Source organism: Rhodnius prolixus, unplaced genomic scaffold (genome assembly GCF_049639745.1).
Source record: "Rhodnius prolixus isolate KJV_2025 unplaced genomic scaffold, Rpr scaffold_5, whole genome shotgun sequence".
NCBI lineage: Eukaryota > Metazoa > Arthropoda > Insecta > Hemiptera > Reduviidae > Rhodnius > Rhodnius prolixus.
Genome location: NW_027411624.1, coordinates 31836693 through 31863075, shown reverse-complemented (window position 1 = coordinate 31863075; position 26383 = coordinate 31836693). Strand labels below are relative to the sequence as shown.

The 26383-nt window shown below is 35.2% G+C and overlaps 1 protein-coding gene across 9 annotated transcripts in view; it reads left to right on the top strand.

Annotated features, from left to right (window-relative positions):
• Window positions 1-26383, top strand: part of LOC141458909 (lachesin-like) — a 551804-nt gene that overhangs the window by 514410 nt on the left and 11011 nt on the right. For all 9 annotated transcript variants that reach the window (XM_074137481.1, XM_074137488.1, XM_074137483.1 and 6 more), the window contains one exon: window positions 15968-16105. In XM_074137481.1, the coding sequence (XP_073993582.1) occupies window positions 15968-16105 (138 nt within the window). The remainder of the gene's footprint in view (window positions 1-15967; window positions 16106-26383) is intronic.

Sequence of the window (26383 nt, the reverse complement as noted above, 5' to 3'; positions counted from 1 at the left end):
AATGATAGAACATATCCAGCCATTAATATTTGGAACTAATGGCCCCATGATGGTTGAATTCAATATGCAATTAGTTTTATCAGTTATTGAGTTTTATTTATAAACTCATCGTAACTACCTTTCATTCCAATCTCCACGTTATTATTTTCACCAGCGATTTCCCTTGTTTTTATTATTATTATTATTCCAATAATGTATTAAAGCAATCAATGGATTGTACGATTACTTTCTACTAAATAGTGGGCAATTATGTCCTCGCTTAAAAGCTTTGAACAAATAGAACGACCTCGAGCACTCTTTATTAGATGAAGATCTTTATCACGAATTATACTTTAAACCAATTCTCTGTAAGCTGACTCTCCACGCATACGAGGGTCGTTTGAAAAGTCCGTGCAAAAATAAAAACTACTTAATTTTTTGGGGGTAAACCTTTTTTATTTTTCAACATAGTCTCCTTTTAGGCTTATACAATTCGTCCAACGCTGCTCTAGTTTGTTGATCCCTTCCGAATAATAGGATTTGTCCAAGTCTGAAAAATAGCCATTCGTTTCTGCAATCACCTCCTCGTTTGAATAAAATCCTTTTTCCCGCCAGCCATTTCTTCATATTGGGGAACAAATAGTAGTCCGAGGGAGCCAAGTCTGGAGAATAGGGGGGGATGTGAAACGAGTTGGAACCCTATTTTTCATTAATTTTGCGACCACAACTGCTGAGGTGAGAGCTTGGTGCGTTGTCGTGATGGAAAAGGACTTTTTTGTGGGCCAATCGTGGGCGTTTTTCTTGCAGCTCGGTTTTCAAACGGTCCAATAAAGATGAATAATATGCACCTGTAATAGTTTTACCCTTTTCGATAGATAGATTCGGTAGATACGAGTAGTTCAACATCGCCACTGAGAACTACATTCTTCTGATGTTATCTTATATATTCTTTGACGATAATCTAAATTTGATTATTTTTCCCAGCTCACAACTCCTACTTAATACTTTTCAACCTAAATTTAAAATTACTAAAATTTATTTATTTTCTATAGCTAATCGATTTGTTACTTATGATTTTTTTTTTTTAAATTTTGTCTGGTTCCTCTAATTCCTTAAGGGGTTATAGGCAGTCAGAAATTTGAAAAAATCGATTTATTTTTTATTTTTTTATATTAAAGTATAGTATCTCAGGAATGTTGTCCTAAAATTTCAAGTCGATCCGAGCAAAATTGTAAGAGTGAAAGTGTTTACAAGCCCCGACCGAGTTTACAAGCTACGCGGGAGGCAAGAATCCTACGCAGACAGCAGAAATCGGAAAACTTGGACATTTTGGAAGACAAGGAGGACTTATTTTATGGGCCTGGAATCGATCACACTGTCTAAGTTGAAAAAAAGATTATCCAGGTTTTATTCGCAAACCTTTAACCGCTGAAAACTTTAAACGCGTTTTTCTCAAAACTACGTTTTCAAAGTCGGTGGACACGATATCTCAAAATCTACTGCACCGATCTTTTTGAAATTTTACGTATTTCTTTTACACATATTAAAATCGTACTTGGACGAAGGATTTTTTTTTTTCAATGAATAGAACTTGTTTTACAAACATAAAATGGTCAATTTTTTTAGTGAAAATCGTGAATCAAACTTTAAAGTTGTCCCAAAAATTAAAAATTCAATTTTTTTCTAAATCCTTCGGTCAAGTACGAGATAAAGTCATCTACTAACGAAATCTTTTCGAAATTTTGATTTCAGATAACCCAATCTCAAGATATCATGTCCACGAGAGGGTTGCATTTTTTTGAAGTGTTGCATTAAAATATTCGCCATTAGTACAATTATTATTAATTTGTAACGAAAAAATTACAATAAGTTCCTTAAACATAGACTGATATGACGCAAAAGTTCCCGAATAAAAAAGTAAACACGTTTTTCCCCCCAAAAAAATTGAAAAAATGACTTTTTTTGCGCCTCTGACTGCCTATAACCCCTTAAGACATGTCCTTTAGGCGATGGAAAAAAGTTATCTTAGATTAAATTCTAGTAGGATGGCCTTAAAGGCCTACGCCACCGCGACCCAGTGGATCTATTGTGGCTCCCACTACTCTAGGAGTTCGCCCTCCAGACCCGTCCGTTTAATCAGACTCTTCTTAAGGGTTATTTCTTCGCTAAACCATCGTTTTATGGCAGCTAGATGATCCTGTGATGGGCATTTCTTTGATTATTAAAAAACTGTGGCTGTGTCATGGACACGGCCGTGTGTTGTACGTGAATACGTTTACGTAACGGGTTATATTTTTTTGTATAAAATATTTTTATTTATGTATTTAGGATGAAATCAAGGAAACAAATCGACAATTGAACACAATCTATACAGTCCGTTGTCGATGTAGAAGCGATTTTATCATCCACTTGCATAATTTCAACCGCCCCAACTGCAGATGTACTGACACCGTCGTTGATCCGCTCGGCCGGATTCATTCTTTTATGTTCCTGGCACAGCTTGACCCGGTCATATGGTGTTTTATTATTACTATTCGATTGTTCTTGAGAAGCCCTTTCCAACCGTATACGATCTCTGTATTTGGTTTTGGCTTTTCGACACGTATAGGCCGACATTATATATTTTTGATAATATTTTTTTATTCTAACACCTTATTGTACTCACTGTCTCTATTTTACACTAATGTTTTATGTACAATCGATAGATTGTGACGACAGCTGACGATTAAAACTTAAACGAACTTCTCCGAGTCAAAAGTTATACTAATAGCAAATCTCGATACGCAGCAAAATGATCTCAAAATGGCGGTGCTTCCCCCTCCACCGCGCGCGATGCGTCACAGTCCTCGTTTATCGTAATGAATTCTTTGATCCTTTAGCTATCCAGAGGTCGTATTTAATTTTGGATGTAGACGATAGATTCGAATCTATAATGCCAAACTGTATCCCCCGATTTTGTTATCATTAGTTTTTTTGGATTGCCTCCATATGATAGCAAATTTAAAGACGTATTCACGTCAAAAAGGCAGAGCTGCTTTTAAGGTGATCAAAGTTATTTGCAGAACCTTTACTTCCTTTGGACAACGGAGGAAGCTACTAAAAAACGATGAGGGCTTATCTTTTCTGAACTGTGGATGAGGCAGTCTGACCAGCCGAAGTACTGAATGCTCTGAGCGAATGAATGTTTTAGGAGTAGTGAATTTTCGCTGATGATGCGATGGCGTTCGTTTGTTTAGAAACGTCCAGAATAAGAAGATGAAAAATCTTTAGCTGGTGCCAAATTAGCTTGAAATACAATGTAAATTCCATCGAAGTGAACAAAATGTTTAAAGAATTAGTAAGAAACCAAACAGAAAGCTAGCAACTGTTGGGTCAAAAATTTTCTCAACTTAGAAAAGATTATAACAAGATCATACTTTTATCAATTTGCATAGATCAATATAACAGCCAGGGAATCTGAAAACTGGGGAATCACAAAAAACAGGATTGTTGGAAATATTTGAGTGGTTCATGCCGTTTAATGTTTCTTTTTAATCATCATTAAATATTAAGGATCAAATAAAGTTAATCATATAACATGGTAAACATTTAATGACAAAACTTTATTGTGCAAAATTATCTTAAAATGAAAAACTAAAGGAAAATAAGGGCAAGTTACAGTAATATTAATTTAAAACCTTTTATTTTTCCCAAAGAGAAAACTCATCTTTTCTTTTTTCTTTCTTTCATATTCCTAAACAAACAAATATTAGCCCTTTACTACTGCCTATATTTAGTATTTGCATTTGACCGTATAATTTTAGGCATACTTCGTTCCACAGCCTTGTTAACTTTCTTGTAGTACCTTCATTTGAATTCACTTCCTTCAGCTAATTAGAGTTTGGTATATCTCTTTTCTTCGTCTTTCTTCCTCTTTGGGTTCTACTTCCTAGCCGGAATGTAATTACTCTTCTCAAATCTACTCATGGTCAATTTCACTACATTTACTTGTAGCCACACAAATTAGTTTTGGGATTGGGTAAAATGATTTGAAGGTTGTTGTTGTGGAAATCTATACTACTTGAATTGTGTTTTTAATGTTTGTTACCACTACGATAGTGGCAAATCATTTTATTTAACGGGAAAATATGTTCCATATTGTGTGGACTCGTGTGAACTCGAATATGGATTCACATTTTGGATCCTAGTCAGTGCGTGTCTGAGAGATAATGTAAGTAGTTATGATTGGAGTCTGGATAGGGTGTGCTTAGAGATAGCGTTGTTAACTTCATTCTTTGATACTCCCGAAGCTGTATCTTCATTTTTGGAGGAGTTATGGCCAAAAACCTGATCACGGTTTCAAAAGGACCACTGGTTTTGACAATGATTATGAAAATTACGTAAAAAATTGTGAAAAATGACGTCAACCCCGTTTTGCTATCCCTAATATTAGTCGAGATATTTAAGATCAAAGTTACAATGCGTATGCAGTCATTCTTATTACTTAAAAGATCATAATACTCTTTTTAATAAAGTGTAGTCATACGCCGGATTCGAACTGTGGATCTCCCACTTACAAAGCCACGCTCTTGACCACTACACCAACATCCGCCCATCCCTGGCAAAATGTTCGTACCGTAATCATAGGTCAAGAAGTCTTGCATACGGGGTACATTAAAATGATGTAATGATTGCTATTATTTTGATGATAAAACAAATTTATCCTGATTCACCCACAACCATTACATTACACTACTTTCTTTAAAATGTTCAATTATTATTATTTTTGTTCTTTGCGTCACAAATAACATTTTTTGCAGACAGAGGACCTCCAAAAACGTGTATTTCTGGTGGAAAATTAATATCGAAAACCGTTCATGAATAGATAAAATTGTAACTTTGATCTTAAATATCTCAACAAATATTAGGGATATCGAATCGGGGTTGAAGTCATTTTTCAAAATTTTTTACGTAGTTTTCATAATCATTGTCAAAACCAGTGGTCCTTACGAAATCCAGATCAGGTTTTTGGCCGTAACTCCTCCAAAAATGAAGATACAGCATTGGGAAATTTGAAAACTAGACAAAAAAAACAAACATATAGTTTACTTCGTGGGTTCTTTCGAAATTCCGCTTTCCTAATGAGTTATTAGCGATTGGTGCGTTTTAAATGGATCACCCTGTATAATTATATTGTTTTCGTGATTAATCACTATTTTTAAAATATGTTTGATTTGTAGCAATGAGAATACATAATGCATATCAGGTATTTACATTCCGAATCATAACTGTAGCAAAGTTAGAGTAATAAAGTAGCCACCAAAATTATTTTTTGGTTTGGGGTCACCGCAACATGAGGAACTGTATTGCGGGGTCACGGCATCAGAAAGATTGAGAACCATTGCTCTAGAGGTTGGAAGCAAGTTCAGGAAATTGACAAAAAGGTCGCGGGGCCAGCGTCATTTCAGACGTCGTGGAGGACTGTCAGAATGGGTTGTTGTGGATAAGGCTTGTGCTGTGGGATTAGGATGTATGGTTAGGCTATTATGGAAATTAAGGAAGCGAGAATGGATTAGGTCATTGACAAAAGGAATATTGAGGTCTGTGTGGAGGGTTAAATTGGATACATAATAAGGAGCGTTGACGATATGCCGAAGGACTTTAGATTGAAAGGATTGGATTCTTTGAATGTTTGAAGGTTTCGCAGAGGTCCAGATGGGTCTTAGTAGTGTCTTATACAGAGTCAGTTTGTTCTGTACGTTCATGGATTCAGTATAATAAGCAAAATGAGAGATAAGGATAGCGCAAATGCACTTGCACTTATTTGTATGCACATACATACACGCTCATATGCATGTGCGCCAAGGGCGTGAGTGGAGTGAACGACGACCATCCAGTGATGGAAGCAGTTAGTTCGCCAGATTGGCAAGCTTACGCAGTAACCATATATTTAAGGGTTTAAATTAATGAGTTCTATATCATCGAAAGAAAACTTGTTTTCAGAGCTGGATAGCTCTGCACCATCTAGAGTGTATTTCAACTAGTTTTCTTGCAGCAAAGAATGGCCATTGCGATCGGTTTTTACCCCGAATTTCCTTCTTGATCTGAAAATTCTTTCAGTAACACCTTTCGGCCAAGTTTCAATAATTGGTCAACTGCCTCAGGATTTTGGCAGTAAAGTTACTTCTCCATCAAGTATCACAATTCTTTTGTTAGGATTTATGATTGTGAATCGCTGTTCTGCAGCACGGGCGTGAGTATTTGTAGTTGAATTTAACTTCTAACCCATTAATTCCTGAAACCAAAGATACCAGCGACTTTACTGTTCTTATAAACTAAACTCTCTATTAAACCTAGTAAAATACCTCGCGGTCTCACCAATTCAGTTCACATTTTTCCAAATCAGAGTGCCAATTTAGGCCAGTCTTTGAAGTGCCATTGGGGCTGGGTATTTTTGCTAATGGCTTTACATATCTCCATCATTGATTTCTATACAAAGTTTACCTATAATGTAATAAACTTACTACTATATTCCGTAGAAAGTGAGCAACCAATCTGCATGCAAAGATAACTGCGTAAGTTTACTCTTTGAATCGCATGCTGCAATTCGATAGCCTTATGAAAGTAGATTCAAAGATTTCATGTTTCAGTGTTGCCTAATTTCTGCCCCAGACATGCTCTTGGTACATTGTTTTACTAAACTTGAAATATAATTTAATAACAAAATCGATAAATTTCGATTCATTATTATTCCTTAGTTAGATTTAATATAAAAATGATGTTTGTTATATTTCTCTTTTTACAAAGCTTTTTACTCTATACTTTTTTTTATTTTATTTTATTTTTTTTAAGTTTGGCATTTTCTTGCGTGACTTTAGATACAAATGTTTAATGTTCGTGCCATCAGTAGTTAAAGCAACCATATAACTAACTATTCTACTCATTTTCTTGATGAATATGTTACATTACAAAATATCTTGTAACATTTTGCGCAATGTTCGATTAGATGTTCAATAACTTTATTGCTATTATGAATATCATTACATTTCAATATAATTAATTTCATATAAATGGATTTCTCACGTTTGAATTTATCAAGATTGTGTCCCGAATCTTAGACCAGTAAATTTGTTCGTGTTGCTTCAAGAAAACGTTCCATGCCCATTGTCGAAAAAGCAAATTTCATCGTAGAGTGCGATTCTCTTGAATTAAATTATTATTTTGCACCAAGTACAGCGAAGGAAGTATTTGCAGTTGTGCAGATTGACTTTTCTCCAGAACTATCCTTTTTTTTTTTTTATTTTTCTTTTTTGGAGGTCCCTGAGTCTGAAAAAGTGATTTTTAGAAGAAAATGGTATGTGCATGTTTTAATATGAGTAAAAATGTTTAATGTTCGTAAAAAAATGAATAGATACTGAAAATATGGTAAGGTCCGCATTGCTGAATCTTATTGCTGATTTTATTCGTCATATCACGTATGGTTTTTTTATAGATCTACGAGGGTCGTTTGAAAAGTCCGTGCAAAAATAAAAACTACTTAATTTTTTGGGATAAACCTTTTTTATTTTTCAACATAGTCTCCTTTAAAGCTTATACACTTCGTCCAACGCTGCTCTAGTTAGTTGATCCCTTCCGAATAATAGGATTTATCCAAGTCTGAAAAATAGCCATTCGTTTCTGCAATCACCTCCTCGTTTGAATAAAATCTTTTTCCCGCCAGCCATTTCTTCATATTGGGGAACAAATCGTAGTCCGAGGGAGCCAAGTCTGGAGAATAGGGGGGATGTGAAACGAGTTGGAACCCTATTTCCATTAATTTTGCGACCACAACTGCTGAGGTGTGAGCTGGTGCGTTGTCGTGATGGAAAAGGACTTTTTTGTGGGCCAATCGTGGGCGTTTTTCTTGCAGCTCGGTTTTCAAACGGTCCAATAACGATGAATAATATGCACCTGTAATAGTTTTACCCTTTTACAGATAGTCGATGAGGATTATTCCTTGCGAATCCCAAAAGACAGTCGCCATAATCTTTCCGGCCGAAGGAACGGTCTTCGCCTTTTTTGGCGCAGATTCCCCCCTTGGTAACCCATTGTTTAGATGGTTCTTTGGTCTCAGGAGTGTAGTGATGTATCCATGTTTCATCCACAGTGACGAAACGACGCTTAAAGTCCTGCGGATTCTTCTGGAACAGCTGCAAACCGTCCTTGCAACACTTCACACGATTTCGTTTTTGGTCAAGCGTGAGCAATCGCGGCACCCATCTTGCGGATAGCTTTGTCATGTCCAAATGTTGATGCAAAATATTATGTACCCGTTCATTCGAGATGCCCGCAGCACTAGCAATCTCACGCACCTTCACTCTTCTGTCATCCATCACCATATCATGGATTTTATCAATGATTTCTGGAGTAGTAACCTCAACAGGGCGTCCAGAACGTTCAGCGTCACTTGTGCCCATATGGCCACTCCGAAAATTTTGAAACCACTTATAAACTGTTCTAATCGAAGGTGCAGAGTCACCATAATGTTTATCAAGCTTCTCTTTAGTCTCCTGAGGCGTTTTGCCTTTCATAAAGTAGTGTTTAATCAACACACGAAATTCTTTTTCGTCCATTTTTTGAAAATCACTCGACTTCCTCGATTCAAACGAATGCCAAACACAAAGAAATAGACCGATCTGGCTGAAACTTGGTGTGTGTTCTTCCAAGAGATGCTACTAACTAAACATAACCTCGATACGCGCCAGTGGTGCTATCTCTCTGACTTTGCACGGACTTTTCAAACGACCCTCGTATTGTGAGATGCAATCAATAGTTGAAGTCAAATTCTCTACATCCAATTGATTAATCATACCCAAAACATGGATGAGAGACCAAAATCTTAAAGGATACTAATAACATGAGTGGTACGATTGATAATATCAGCCAAACTTGAACATGTTTCAAAATCTGGAGTTAAGAAAATATAACGTCGAGAATTTTAGTAAAAGAGTGTAAATGTTCATATCCCAGAAACTTTATTTTTCAACTTAAATCCAAAGTTATAAATTGGAATAAGAAAAACTGAAAATAATTTTCTCCTATCCCATACTTACACAACACAACCCAAAAAAAGATGAGCAACTTGTATTAAAAATGTAACGAAATACAAAGTCAACCAAACCAACCCACAGTTCTTTGTGATATAAACGTAAGTTTGAACATGGAAATTCAATGTAATTTATGCAGATACATGTTTGCATTGGTGAAAGAATTTTCTTTTATTTCCCTCTTTCTGTTTTCCATCCATTTTTTTTCTTGTTCTTTTTTTTTTGAAATTCTATTTATCAAAAAATGTAAACATACTCCTCCTAGCATGTAGTTTGCATTTTTTGTTTTGCTTTTTTTAATCTTTATTTTATGTAATTACTTTTATATATTCTGTTCTAACATGAATGAGAGATTTCTGTGGCCAAAGAAAGGGTCCAGGGTCCCCTAAAGCTCCTTTAAGGAATGCGGGAAGCCGCGGCTCCGCAGGATGACCCCTATAGTAGCCTACTGATAGACTTTCCCGGGCTGGATATGGTCAAGCTATCAAGAGATATTGTAAATCATCAATTATTTCTTTTGTATTTCTTCTTAGGATCGCCAACCATTGCGAACTGTTTCAAATTTCTTAAATTAGGATCCACCTCCTTGTAGACGTACAGCGCTCATGTCAGACCCTATTTTTTTGACGAGTCTTTTAGAGAAGAAAGAGGTTATCTCCATTCATTTTTGACTGCATGGGATGTAAGAAGTCATGTTTGATTTCTCTTAGCCAATTGTCAGATAACTGTGTTGAAGAATTTAGAATGTTTCCTCGTAAGCTTATTATCCGAATTGTTCATTTTGCTCGCATTTTATCATCATTGAACTACAAACCACCTCTTGAAATATGAATTAGTTAAACTGCTGAATAATACCAAATGTCATATAAGGCTATTGTCGAAAAAGCAACTTCATCCTAAAGTGCAATTCTCTTGAACAAAATTATTATTTTGCACCAAGTTCAGCGAAGGAAGTGTTTGCAGTTGTGCAGATTTACTTATTTTTGACTTTTCTCCAGGAACTATCTTCTTTCAGGAGGTCCCTGAGTTTGAAAAAGTGATTTCTGATGAATAAACCCAGCGTATGCTGGTGGTCATTTTTGTTTTTGTTTTTTAAATCCGTTGCTAAGATCTTGATAAAAAGGGGCAAAATATTTTATAATTCAGAAATTATATATTTCTTTAAAAGTTCCAATAACTTAAGTTTGGTCGAAGATGAACCAGTAACCTTTACATGAAATTATGAAAACTTAAAAGGTCACTTAACTTTTCTTTTCACATTTTTATCCAATTTAAATGTTATAATTTTTTTTTTTTTAATGTAAGTGAAATATCAGCCTCTATTTACAATATCATCAAAATTTTGTTACCAAATTGGCTTAGCCATCGCTGGTTTAGCCACAGCTGCTTTATCTAAAACTGTTATCAACTAATTATGTAATAATAAACGGTCATATTAATCATAGAATTTTAAATTTACCAAATCTCACGAAGAAAAAGCATTGCAATTAAATAATAAAACAAGTTTTTACATAAAGCAATTTTATATTTCTAAATTTTGTAGTTATAATCATATTTTACACTTTAATAACGTCTTTAATTTGAGTCTGTAAATATTTTTCGAATTTATCGTACATTATTTTGAATGTGAGTAATTCTGTTATTCGTGTTGATAATATTTTTCTGTATAATATCTCTTAGTACAGACAGGGGGTCCCCAAACTACGGCCCGCGGGCCACATGCGGCCCCCTGAGAACATTTATCCGGCCCCCTCCGCACTTCCGGACGGGGCATCTCTTTCATTGGTGGTCAGTGAGAGAAGCCACTATATGTGGCGGTGCCGCACATGTACAATACTACTTCCGATGACGCGGGATGCACGCGTCACGGCTCCGAAAACAGTGTTATTTATTTATTTATTTACAAAACGGGCAATCACCCAGTTACAAAGAAATATAATTTAAAATAACATATAATAACTCAACATATAATAATGTATAGAATATACATATAGAATAGAAATAAACTATTGTTACAATGTTAAACTATTGTTAAAATGTTAAACTATTGTTAAAATGTTAAACTATTGTTAAATGTTAAATAACAGCAGAAGTAGGAAGAAAGGCAAAGCACTAGAACTAAACCGGACATTGGACCATCTCATTAGCCAAAAGCAGGCCCATAGTTCCCACAGAAATACTGGGCAGTTTGGTGATTTAAATTTATTTGTTCTTTATTTTAAATATTCTATTTGTTCCCGTTTTGTTTTGTTTTTTTTACTTTAAAATAGTTTGTTTTATATTCTGACCTTCTAACGGTCACTGAGGGACAGTGAACTGGCCCCCTGTGTAAAAAGTTTGGGGGACCCCTGCCTTAATAAACTTTGATTAGACAGTACTGGGAAAAATTAAGAAGTAATTTAAATGGCCTAATATCGTGGGGTGTTGAAGATACTCCTAAAATGGCTTCGTGGTCAAAGTGTTAATGTATAGCCTTCATTTTGTGGAATAAGGATTAGAATTATAAAAGATTAGGGTCAATAAAGTTTTTTTTTTTTTTTTTTCATGATTTAAGGCGCGTCAACATCTATGGTTATTGGCGCCCGAAGCTTTTTTCAGTACACTGCAGGCCTCCGGACAGTGTTCTCTCGTTACAAACAACACTGTCCATCACCGGACAGTGAGCTGTAAGAAGCTCCTAGGAAGAAAAATTCTAAGGGTCAGCAGCTGGATTCGAACCCGGGACCTCCGCGTGGGAGTCCAGTATGCTAACCTCATAGCTAATCCCTTCCCTGTCAATAAAGTAAAGTATATTAAAAATATATACAAGTTTTTATTATTATTATTATTATTTATCTCGTAAACAAAATTCGCATTAAAGTTTGAGGGAAGGAGATAGGTACTCCAGTTAGAGGGATCATTAAACGTAAAAACCCTTTGGAAGGGCAGAATATTTCGTTATAGTCTCTTCTGTTGCGCCCCTCCACTTAAAAATACTTCAGAGAGTCAAATATAATTCACTTGAAAGGGTGAAAAAAAAGAGCAAAAAGTAGAGTTTACAAGAGGGACATAATGATGGTAGGATGGAAAGAAGATTTTGATGTTAAAGTGTTTAAAGAAGATGGGAAAAGTGGTGTCCAAGGGGGAGACAATTTGTTTTAATCTGGTTACGGCAGCGCTTTTAGACAAATTCTCGCAAAATGACTTAATTAGTTCATTTATTGTAGTGAATAATTTCGTAACTGGCGCATTGACTGAATACAAAATACTCCTAGCTCACTGTACTAGTTATGGTAGTCGTTTTAATTGCACTTGAACACTTTGCAGTTACAATTGGCAACAAATAGAGCATTAAAATGTATCCAAGAAATTCCAATATGACTTGTTTACTCTCCAATTAGGCTCTACTGTCTTCCAAGACGGTTTCAATAACTATCCTCTTCTAGGCCCAGGACCTGGTGCGCTAGCTTGGGCTATCCATAGACCATAGGAAGTGGTGGCAATATGGAACCCTTCTTTGTTTTTGACTGACCAATGCTAGACATTCCCGAAATATTGTATTGCTTTCTCTGGTAATTATTAGCTTTATACATTAGTCTTGCACTATTGTTTTCAAATTCACTCTTCTCCAACCACCAGATGAGCAACCTTCAATTTTATGGAAAAAGTGAAAGTGGTGCCTCTGACTTGAGGTGTGCGGGTAATATGGAACACCTTAGTATTTTCATTGCAAGTCGCCGTAGAGTGGGTTTAGGTACAATGAATATTTTTGCAGCTTTTTTTTAAACCCCATTTTAGATTCTTCTTCTTTTTTCCTCAGAAAAATAAGTGACTTGCTTGAAATGCTTGCAATATGGGACTCCATGAAATTTTTCTACGGCGAGTGTAGAACAGGGTTCCATATTACAAGCATCGCTATCTTGGATTTGATATGTCACCAAACAAAAATTGGGAGACATAAGAACTGATTCACAAATGAAAATCGCTGCAATACATCCCTTTGAACCAATATATAGTGCGGATAAGTACCACTATTTTGATAGCAAAACAAAAATAACAGTTTGAACTTGCCTTCTTAAAGTTTTCAAGAATCGATAGAAACAAAATTGAAAATTTCAAAATGAACATACAGTAGCAACTGAACCAACCACCTGCTTTGCACACTACCACTATCTAGCTTCAGTTTGAGCCAGATACTGTTAATACAAGATCATTTGCTGCCAAAATATTAAGGGTTCTATAATACCAGCAGGGTTCCACGTTACCACCAATTCCTCTACTAATTCGCAAGGAAAACCCAAACACAAGACTTAAGACAATGAATAACTAAATGCACGAATCTTCTACGATACCACCTAATTGAACATCCAAATGATCAAAAGATTCATGTACTGTTCAGAAAACTAAAAAGTCTGTGAACTTGTGGACTACAGCTGTAAGGTTTCGGCAAACTTTTCTCGATATCCAAATTATTCCTAAGGCAAACGACGCTCCTTATTACATCATGTTCTAAGTTCTATTCACTTCATCCAGAAACTTGCCTCTCCCAAGATTCTTAACAATTCTAGAATGTTGGCTAAATCGCCAATAACCCCGCTGGTACTTCCTTCGAACCAGATTAGACTCAGTGATATCTTGCTAAATTATGCGGGAAAAAAATTTGAAAACAAAAATACCATTCCACTGAAAGGTAAGCGCCATGGTTGCCGAAGAATTAGATTCCTGATTTAGGCCTTTATTTAATGGTTAATAAAAGGAATTTTACAGTAACGTTTGTTTGCTAATCGTCTCCATCTGCGACGCCTAATTTGGTAGTTGGATGTAAAGCCGTCCTGAGATAAATTAAGCGATTACTTTACTGAAGGAACTTTTCAGCAAGTACCATAATGTGATGAACCATATAATATAAGTACCGCTAGAACCACTGTTTTTTCTAACTTTAAATTGAATAAAGTTTTCATATGAAGTTCATTTTAAAACAGTCCTGAGGTTATTTTAAAGTAATTTAAGAGTATTAAAGATCCGTTTTAACAAATTATGACGTTAGTTAGAATGTAAATGTGGTGTTTAAATATAAATGACAAGTATTAATTTATGTTAGCTTTTAGTGACCGCAAAAATATTAAATTAAGGCTTCAAATTAGCGAGGAATCGGTCCAGAAACAAACACAACAACCCGTCTTTTTGCCATCATTTCGACAAATATATTGCCTTCTTCAGGGCGCGTGTCTATGAGGGTTGGTTGAGTTTCAGAAAACAAACTCTTAGACAATATATTTGTCGAAACGTTGGCAAAAAGATGAGTTTTTGTTTTTTTATTTGGACCGATTCCTCGCTAATTTGAAGCCTTAATAATAATTGACTAGTTAGAACTATGAGAACTGCAAGTTATTGAGTATATTAAGTTAAGTAATCGTACGTACTCGTATATGTTCGTTCAAGATTTTTTTCTCTACAGTTACATTAAACCTATTCATAACTTCGGTGTGTATGTGTTAGAGAGTGAAAGTAAGATGGGGTTTGTGTGAGAGAGAAATAACTGTTTCAAAGTGGAACGGTTGATGAGAAAACTTGACAGTATCTGGAGTTGATATCCCAAGTAAATTAACTGAATTACTAGACTTCAATATTAACCCCTTTTATCTATCAACCATAATGTATTCAATTATTTATTAATTAATGTATTTATTTATTAGCTTTTGTATCATCATTTTCTCTAATAATAATTAATTACAATAAACTTAATTGAAATTTCTGTATTTAAAGATTTTTTTGTTTTTTGTTTCTCTTGGTTTTCAAAAGAGGAACATTCGCGACTATTTGGGACGGAGAGACGTTTCTCTCAAAATTCACTTTTTGGGACACAAAAAAAATTGTTTTTTAAAAATGAATGCTGTGTTTGTGCGTAAAATGAAGCTGAAATTAGAATTGAGTATTACAGCCCATCAATTCAGGAATAAATTTATTCGTAAACAAGGATCTTCAAGTTCTTCTATCCTCCTGGACTGTTACTGATGAACCGTGGTCATGTCTTCATGTTATCTATACCACAGGAAGAACCAAAGAACTGTGGCTACTCGTAGTTTATGCCGACAAAAAAATGGCTACAAGTAATTCCATCGATAACTACCATAACTAGCGGAACTATATCATCCTTTCAAGTGAATTTTTTACATTCATTGGAATGCCCAAAATAATGGCCATCTTCGTCTTACCTTGTTTGGTGACCACTGCACTAGGCCAGGGGTAATAGGCAACCTATTTCAAGTAGAGAGCCATTTTTCCTTAAATAATTTAAAAAAAATCTTAACCAAGAGCCGCAGGGATGATGGTGTAAAAGCCTCTGTAGGTCATTTGCATACACTAATCATTACTTTTTGATATTCAATAACATTCAAATGTTTTATATATTTATTTTCACATATTGCAAAGTAAATAAAAAAATAAATAATAACTAAACCTGTGTTTGAATGAAAAGGCGGCAGTCTTATTTAATTACGTACTTTGTTTTAATATAATTCTATTCAATTTCAAACCAAATCACATTTAAAATCATTTTTTTAAAAATATCTTTACTTTAATAAATGAACTTTTCATTTGTTTCAATAAAATTAAAATATACAATATATTTTGGACAGGCTGAAGAGCCACACAATTTGGATAAAAGAGCCGCATGCGGCTCGCGAGCCGCGGGTTGCCGATCCCTGCACTAGACGATGCAGTTACAATTTTAATTTGGCTAATATCAACTAAATTTCGTAAAAACGTCAGCCGTGTACAGATCACATATTATTTTTTGTACACTAATTAATAAAAATCACAGTGTTGGTAGAGTTTAAATTGAACGCAAGTAGAGGACAACTCTGCAGGAGATAAATAATATATTACATATTACAATTAACTCGATTGCTTACTTCTAATTGCTCGCCATTCTTACTTTCCAGTTCCGCCAATGTTATCCATTCCTAACCAATTGGAAGGTGCATATGTTGGACAGGATGTGGCCCTGGAGTGTCACACAGAAGCCTATCCTACTTCAATCAATTATTGGACTACGGAAAAAGGAGATATGATTGTCTCAGGTACATATCTATTTCAAGACCAAGTAGATTATTTAATTAACAATCTTTATTATACATAAAATAGAGTTTGTTTAAAAATGAAGTGGTTGAAACCTGAACGTTTTTTTTTGGTATCTTAAGTGGTGACTTTTTTTTTCTTTGAAAATAATGTTTCATGACACATTTCCGCTAAAACTTTGGTAGGTTACACAAAATATTTTGAAAATTTCTTACGTTTGTAGTCTTGTAGTACAGGAAAAGTGACAGTGGTTCAATCAAAATTAAATACAAAAGTAATCCGTACAAGTTAATGTGTCCGAAAGTAATGGCTACCGTTACTTTTAATCACTTGAGAATAGTAAATAATTTTATTTAACAGAGCCTATAAGTTCAGGAAGTGAATCGTTCGTGACCCCTAAAACAATTTATTCGGTTATTCTACAAGTGTAATAACACCCTACAATGTGGCGCGCACTTTCATTCTACTAACCACAGGCCGGGCAAATTGGTGACTGCGTAAGGATTATTATATGTATAGCTGATACATACCAAGAATTGTGTAAAAAAACTCTAAGAACATACATTTCCTGCTAAAAGCAAGCATTACCGTGCCCTAGTTAGGGCAAGGACCAACGCTGGCTTGACGACAATCTGTACGGGACCTCCCTGATCCAGCTCCGTTGTACAACGTTGATTGGATACAGTATCAGGTTGAGGAGTCCTTAACCAATGAAGCTTCTCCCAATAAATTAATTAGTTACTCCTTAGTTAGAAATACCGGAATGTACACATGGCTAGAAAAAAACTAATCATATCTTAGGATAGAGCAAATAATAACTTGACAAATGGACCTTTCTAGAGATTTCAGAGTCTTAAAGGATATTTAGTATCAGTAAATCCCTTTCAATCGGGAGTACTGTAATTGACACTTCAACAGCAGTTTGCTCTCCTTGAAACACAAATGTACGATCACCAAGGTAACAGTTGGTACGTTCTGATCGAGAGTGCACACTAAGAAATCCATCAATTCGTTATGAAAGAGCCTTTTATTTTATTTTAAAGTTAACGTGTTCAGAAACAATGTATTTTACCACTACTCGCAGCTTTTCTAAATTCTTCTTCTTGTACCTTGGGTATTAAGAAGTGTTGAGCAGCTTTCCGATATTGAGTTCTCTAAAAGAAATGCATTCTTTTGTTTTTCTTGAACAATAAAAAGATGGTACTACTTGACCTGTGGTAGTAAGTGAAGTAAAGTAAAGTAATCGCCTATTTTTTTCAGGCGGGGCTTAACGTCCAACTACCATTTATTAGGTGTCGTGGACGGAGGCTACTAGCAAACGTACTTTACTATTTCTCATTTAACCATTAAGTAAAATCCAAGGCCAAGACTGGGAATCGAACCCAGTACCACAATGCATATTAGCTTTGTAGGTCTCGCCGACTTGACCTGTGGTACATTTATGTGTCTAAGGTCAGTGCATTTCAAAAGAAGAAAATCACAGACGTTAGAAGTCTAAATTTCTTTATGATGTTATTGTGGGTCCGAACAATCAAGCCTGGTTAACATCAAACAACCGTTAGTGCATTTACAGAAGTGATTTTCAGTTTTGCTATCTTCTATTTTAACTTAACTTATTACAGAGTATAGTAGATTAGAACAAGAAACGCATCCTGTGCCTCAAATTACCGGAGTCAAAATGGCTATTTGTTCATCCCATTGTAGGTTAAAGCCCCAACCTCTTTGTAAGATCTATTTTCTTACCCATTAGTTGGTTTTTGCGATATGATTTTTCTTTGGGCTCTTACTGCAACCTAGCGATCAAGATATTTGCTCGTTTTCTTGACATAGACTGCTCAGGAGCTCTTGGTTAAACTATCCATCCTTGTGAAGGTGCTTTCTAAACAACCGTGCACCATAAAAAGGCATTAATCAGACGAATTTATCATTTATTCAGAAACCAGTTATCAGACTAATCCACTTTCTATCTAATGTAAATCCTGGAACATCCCTTTGGTTTATACAGTCCACAGACTGTGGATAGCAACCTCTTACTTACTTACTTACGGCGCTACAACTCGCGGCCTCCCTAATGAGCATCCGCCATCCTGCTCTATCCTGTGCGGCTGCTTTCCAGTTGGAAATTCCCAAAAATCTTGCGTCAGCTGCCACTCCATCTACCCACCTCAGCCTCGGCCTTCCAGCCCTTCTTGTTCGGTGAACAGTCTCTTCTAACACCTTCTTTGGGATCTCAGATTCCTCCATTCTAGCTAGGTGGCCTGTCCAGCTCAGCCTTCCTATCTTAATAACTTTAACAATATCCTCTTCGGCGTACAAGTCGTACAGCCCATTCGTATTCTCCAGACTTCTCTTTCTTTTACTGGGCCAAAAATTCTCCGAAGGATATTCCTCTCGAAAATGAGCAGATCCTACTCATCCGTCTTACTTAAGGTCCAAGTCTGGGAAACATATATAACTACCGGGCGGATAAGGGTTTTAGCAACCTCTTACTGTCTTTAATTCCCTCGTAGTTGTCTTCTATGGTTTGACATACTTCCGCTAAAGATATTGCTTTAATGTCGCTCTCGTTATGCCTAAGAGTTCTTCTGATAATAATTGTTTGTGGAATCTTCCTCCTTTTAGCAGAATAACGAAGATACTTGGTATACTTTTATGGGTTTTAACCATGGAACATTTATTATAGGTTAAGAGAGATGGATTTTATAGTATACTGAAATATTTTTATAGTTATAATGGATAAAAGAAGATTGCAAAAACAAAATGATTATTTTATGTAAAAGTAACTCTAATAATTCAATTAAAATTATGCGAACATACATGAATAAATAAACAATGATCGAACTGAAAGCAAGAACAATTCAGGGTAGAAATTACAAAATTATAGAGGCGGAAATAATGTGTGTGGATGTTGGAGTTGAATTATATATTTGTAACTACTTCAGACTTCCGTTCTGATATTATTTTACATTGTGATTAATATTTATTAAATTTACCAATTGCATCTGGTGTATTATTGATTATTACAAACATAATTTGTGACTTGTGAATTTGGAACTGTACCCGATTTCTTGGAGTAAAATAAATATAGAGAAATAACTGTGTGCTCAGGGTCGATAGTGAAGGTAGGAGAAGCTGGATGATCCATCAGTTTCGGGGAGAACATAACTGATTTACCACTATCTGCTATTATTAGACAAATAACCTAGGTCAGGATGGTCTGCATTAATTAACCTCAATTTGATTAGAGGATGACTCCTGAACTCCCTTGTTGCAGACGTTCGTCATACAGTTAGATCTGCGGTTTTTTTGTGACGCCCGAGATTCTATTTTTAAGACAATTTTTTTTTTTTTTGACGTTGAATAAAGCTATGAGTTACTTTCCCTCGTACTAGAACCATGGATGTTAGGCCCCATCTGAAAAAATAGGCAATTTCTATAATTCATTACCATACTAGATAAAATAACTATTGCAATCTTGCCAGTGTTACGACGTGTAATTCGTTTTTAAGTTCCGTGAATCCCCCCCATCCAAAAAAGTGATTTTTAAAATTGGTCTATAGTTGTGGGGGTGCACAATAACTCAAAATCGAAGGTGGTTCAAAGTTACGGGTCTAGTTTTGGTGCAGCCATCTTAACCAACAAAATTAAAACTTTTGGGTAAAATCAGCCAATCAAAATTAAACGACTGAATCGATATTTTTTTTTAGATTAAGGATTCCTACAATTTCTCTGAACTTAATTTGCATATTTTACAAAACTAGTTCTGAAACTTTTGTTTGCAACATTTTTGGGAAAATTCGATTAAGGACAATTCTGAGCAAGGATTATTGGGATTTCATTTTAGAAATAGGGAAGGACTTGTCACTTATTAAAGATTAGTAAGGTTTGAAGATGTAATCAAAATGTTGAATATGGATATGCCTGGTTGTTATTGCTTTCTATTTTTTTGATTATATATTTTTACAACTGCGGTATATTTCTGCAATAAGTGAAGCTGATACAAAATGATACATAGTATAAATACATGAGTAACATGAGGGGAGAATTCATCCATTGGTGAAACTCCCTAAGAGGTGCAGTTCACCACTGTGCTCTGGCACTTACTTCATTAAAAAGATCCAGCGACCACCTGCGCTTCAACCGCCTGGGAGGATTTCCATGCAATGCAGTAAGTTGGGATACTAGAGGGTTAGGATGTGAGGTAATTGAAATGTGGAATTTAACTTAGCGGGATCTTGCAGCTTCAGAAAAAAAAGAAACAAAGAGATCACCGGGCAAGGTAGAGTTTGATACAAAGTAAGGAGCATTTGCTATTCGACGGAGTGTTTTTGACTGGAAGGATTGGATTTCTGTAGATATTGGAAGCTTTGGCTGAGCCCCAAAGTATCATTCCGCATGTCCAGACAGGTTTAAGTATCATGGTATAGATAAGTCGTTTGTTGTTTAGTGAAAGTTTCGATCGTTTGTCGTGAAGTCTAGAGAGAAATTTGAATCGTCTGTTTAGTTCTTTCCGTTTAAATCTAGTATGTGGATTCCAGGTTAGGCGTTTGTCCAAGAAGAGTCCCAGGTACTGAACCCAATCTGTTGCAGGAAGAGGAGTGAGGTTTAGGTTAATGGGTGGAAGGATAGATAGTTCGCCTTAGGGAGAATGTGATGTAATTACATTTGCTTCCATTAATTTTAATTCTCCATTTCTTTAGCCAAGGCTCAATATATTCTATACGGGATTGAAGGGAGCGATAGGCAAGGTTCCGGGTCCTTTATGAGGAGAGAGGATTGCCGTATCATCGGCATAAGTAATAAGGAAGGTATGGGGATTGGTAGGAACATCAGCATTAAATATGGTGTAGAGTACAGGCCCAATGGCACTTCCCTGGGGAACACCTGCACGAACTAGGAAACAAGGAGAGTAGGTATTTCCACTGTCGACACTAAAATAGCGTCCAGAAAGATAAGATTGGAGCATGAGAAGATATGTAGTAGATAGGCTGCTCCTAGCAAGCAATTTTAGGACATTGCTGGACTGTACAGTGATGAGCGCCGAAATCAAATTGATTGGGACGGAATTATTTCCTGTGATTCTAGGAGTGGATAAATTCGTTTTAGGAGCAATTTCTCAAGGAGTTTTCCTAAGATTGGAAGAAGGCTTATAGGACGATAGGATGAGACACTGTTTACTGACTTTTTGGGTTTAGGAATAATTATTATTCTGGAGAATTTCCATTGAGTTGGGGGAAAAAAAATATGGTTCTAAGTACTGAATTAGGTAGGTAAGGAAAACGATAGCACGTTTTGGCATTTGCCGGAGGACATTGGCGGTGGTGAGATCGTGACCGAGGGATTTGCACGTTAGTAAATCGATTTTTCAGCTTCTTAAAACATTTCTCAAAATATTTTAAATAAATTCTTACAGTTTCTTTAAATTTCGAGTACTGAAGGAAGGACTGTTTTAGGAAATAACTTGTAAATTTGTGGCGATATTTTATTAATTTTCTCTTTTTAATGCCCTTAAAGTGAACATGTATAATTTTATAGCCAACAGCTTTTTTAGTATAAATTGCAAGTTTCCGAAAGAAAAACTTAATTACGTAAACTACGGTAAGATAAAACTGTGCAAGAGTTCATAGTTTTTAGTTTCGTTTTAAAGAGAGGCTTTCTGGAGGCCTAATTTTAGGTATAGTTTTGGTTTTAGCATTGTTTTTCTGATTAGTATAGTATATTTGAGAGGTAATAATTATTTAATGAATAATTGAAGTAAAAAGAAAATTTCCTCAATTATGAAAATATAGTAAGATGAAGTCAAATATATGTTTTTCATGATTTTTTTCTCCGCTAGGAAAAATGCTAATTACCATCGTGTTAAGTTGTTACTAGTATACCCCTTAGGAAGTTAGGGCATTCTGAATTTAGGCATACTTCCAGAGAGAGAACTATATATAGAATAACAACCATTTAGCCCCAGGGATCTCTGTTACCATCTTCAATATGAAAGCTTCTCTTAATTAAGGACTCAGATTAATTAATGTATTTCAGCCAGTGTAATTGTCAGGTAGCAGCAGATGTACATGTTGGTAGATTTGGTTTACGAATTTATGTAGGATAATGTGGAAAATATTTCTTTACAATGAACTAATATGCAGTTCACTTGCATTTAACTTCTTTCTAAAACTACATGCACGACTTTCTTTTATTTCCTGCTTATGTAATTACATTTTTTTGAAACTTACGAATTGTATTTAAATTTATTTGACTTCAGTATTTAATGTGATCACCTTGAAGGTGACAAAATTGCCGAAGAAGTCCAAAACTGTTCAGTGAAATGCACTCCCTATTTGTTTAAATGTCTCAAAATTTGGAATTTTGGTCACTTTATAATATCTTTAATCTTTAGTAATATTTAATACTTAAAGTAATCGCCTATTTTTTGAGGCGGGGCTTAACGTCCAAACTACCAATTAGGTGCCGTGGACGGAGGCGGAAGCTCATACAGTACTACAAACAATTTTTTTCTATCAAATAAAAAGTAGCCAAACGCGGGATTCGAACTTGTGACCTTCCAATCACAAAGCCACGCTCTTGACCACTAGACCAACACTCGCCTCCTAATTCTTAACCCTTAACTGGTATCTTCGGGTCAAATTTGACCCGCGCGTTTTTCTTTTGTGTGGCATTTGGTTAGGAATTAACTATAAACATCTCCCCTTCTCTGAATTCTCCTCTTTCATCGTCACCAACTATCGACCAGACAAATCAGTCGTTCTTGAGCAGTGCGAGTAAATAAAATTTCGGGTTTTGGGCCAAATTTGACTCGACAATACCATTTACGTTATAACTTTTTTTCTTAATATTTTTTATTTCTATGTTTTGGATTTTGTTTTCTGTTCTATTTTTTAATATTATCCTATAATATTAAATATTGTATAGTAAACATTAAATAATATTTAATATTATCGCTGATAACTGGTTCTGTTCAGTTAAGATGGTCCATGAACTGGAAAAGCTAAATTTGTCTTACTCGGGGACATTACGAAAAAAATAAAAAAGAAAACCCTTCTTATATAATTCCAAATAAAGAAAAACTACCGTCGGAACTTCATTGTTTGTTTTCACTGGCAACAAAACGGTGGTTTTTTTGTACCAAATCAAAACAAGTAGGTTATACTCGCATCATGATAATTCAGTACTTGCAGAATTATGGGAAAAACCATTTTTTTTTTCTTTAGGACTTTTCTTTTCTTGGAATGAACATCTAACTTCAAGAAAATAACGTTTTTCAGTAAATATTATTTTTTCTTTTTCTTTTTTTGTAACTTAAAAAATGTAAAAAAAATGCAACTTTTGTATTTCTTAATTGTTTTTGTTTTTCTTAATCTTACGAAACAAATTTAACAAAATATTCATCATTTTCGTTTGCTAAATAAATTTCCTTACAAAAACTAAATCGACTTTAATTATATCAATGACCTTTTAAAAGTAATGTGCATTTGGGTCAAAGCTGACTCGACGATAACAGTTAAAGTTGAGATTTTGAGGATACCAGTTAAGGGGGTTAATAAAAGAAATCCTCTTTCATTTCTCTTATAAATGTCCTTCTTAATCGAAATTTTTTTTTGAATAAATGTTATATAGCTACTTAATAATCAAGTATTAGTATGACAAGTTTGAAAATTAATCGTTGAAGGCGCTTTAAAAAAAACTGTAAAATAAGTTCAGTAGCAGGCATTTCTGATTGGCTGATTTATTTGTTTCCGAAAGCTTATATAATAGTAGCACTTGAACCAGATACCAGATTTGAATTTCCTGCAGTTATTAAGCTATGCTGGCCACACCTTCCGCCGGAAGGGACATATATATCCACAAATACAAACAGGAAGCGATTATCTCAATGATTAGCGTCCTGCAATCCCTTGGGGAGATCATGAGTTCGAATCCAGCTGCCACCATTTCAGTTTCCCTTTTTCAGGCACCAATGAACTGATACATTTATAAAACCCACTTTTTTGTACGTATATTTCAGGACAAAGCTCTAAGTGATAAATTTGATTCCATTACTTATTACAGAAAGAAAATTTGAAAAATCTAAATATGACTTTAAAATAATATAAACTAATTAGAAGCTTTATTTAATAAAACTTGTTCTAAGTAGATAAGTCTAAAGTAGATTTTCATAAACTAATTTGTAAACTATTCCCTTAGTTGTACTTTAGTATTAAGGGAGAACTGCTTTAACAAGGTTCACTCCAATAATATCCTTGTCCACATACTGAATTAGCCAAGCAAACTAACTAGTATATGTTACTCCATGACAGCGTCCATCGTATGTTTACCAACATTACTCAACCTAATTCCCAAAACCTAACTCTATAAGCAAGCAATCACAACTATGTAATTGAATATTATAATTGAATATTATGCAATCGGTTGGAAGAGCTGATATCTGTACTTAGAAATCTTGTGGTTTGCGTCGTATGCATAATAATTTTAGAGAATACTCTTAGGGGGATAATAAGGGAATAAAATTTTGGAGCTGCTATTTTGGTGGGAGAGTGAAATTGAGTTCAGTAATTAGTCTAAGTTTTTGAGATTTTAAATAATTGACTAGTACCTAATAGAGATACGTCAATACAAAAAAGAAATTTCGCTTGATTTGATAAAACAGTCAACTGGAACTTTTCCCCAGGTTAAGTCTAACGTATGACTAGAACGGCTAAATGTACCCAGAAGTGGGATACGGTACGTGGATCAGAAACGAACCGTAATTAAAATATCTCGTGTGAAACATTTCATTAATGCTAACTAATCTAGATTATAAAAACTGGGCATTATATTGAAACGACATTCTAGGGACAATATCATTACTTTTCGTTCTCAAATTGTCATAAACAAAATGATTGTTAAAAAATTATTCACATGAAAGATATTGATATATGAGCCGTTCGTTGCATAACTCGATTAACTCCATAAAATATAAAATGGATAAATGTAACACAAAATAATGTACAATTTTATTAAAATTCCTGTTTATAATATAAATTCAAATAAATTTACCGTTATCATTCAGCGCCTACTACTGAATTTGAGTTGAATTATTGCAACGATTTACCTTTGGAGCACAGAGTCAATCAAAATGGCTTCTGGAATAAATTATTTATTATTTAATGGCCAAAACATTTTTGCCATTTAATGGTGTTAATCTTTATACCTCTATTTACAGCTTCGCTGAAGACACTGCCATTCTCTCCACACACTCTGACCCTATCCTCGCAATACGCTCACTACAGTCCCACCTTCACTCAATAGAACCTTGGTTAGAAAACTGGCGTATAAAAATTAACCCAACTAAGTCTAAATACATAGTCTTCACACTCTCAAACGTCAAACTCCTCCACCTGTCTTCTTACATCATACACCTATCCCACCAGCCTACCATGTGCGGTACCTTGGAATGTACCTAGACAAGAGACTTACCTGGAACCCCCCCCCCCCATACGAGACTTAAACGTACCGAACTAAACAAACGATACAAACTTCTAGCCAGACTACTCGATAAACGCTCAAAACTCTCACTACAGGTCAACGATACAGCTCTTCTCACACCAATATGGACTTACGGACTCGAACTTTACGGAACAGCTAAAAAATCCAACATCAATAGACTACAAACACTCCACAATCCAAAATACTCCGCCGCATAGTAGACGCTCCATTCTATGTTAGCAACCACACACAATACATACAGATCTCCAAATTCCACTCATCTCCGAACTTGCCAAAATTCGATATAAAAATTTTCATCAAAAACTCTCATTTCATCCCAACCCTTTAGCTGCAAACTTGTCTTCAACTACGCTATCCTTCAATCCTCGAAGACGGCTGAGGCGCCGTTGGTCCCGTGACCAACTGGGTGACTAACGGCGGCCTTCACGTGATGACCGTCATTCACGTCTGCTACGTTATTTATTTATACACTTACCTCATTTACTTATTGTACCCTGTAGGTACAGGTGTAAATTTCAATAAAAGGATAAATATAAAATAAAAAACTTTATTAGTTGGGAAATTTATTATAAAAATATAAAAAGCTGTGATTGTACCAAGTGCTTCGACGATCCTGAAGCTTTCTTTGCCGCAATAAGCGGAAATAAACGTAGAATGAGTAAACGTAAAAAAGATTTACAAGAAATTGAATGACGTGAGTGAAAATTTCCTAGTTGCTTGTAGCGCCAATAATACTGTGCATAAAGATGAAGAGTAGAGAAGGCTTTTGCCAAAAATAAGTG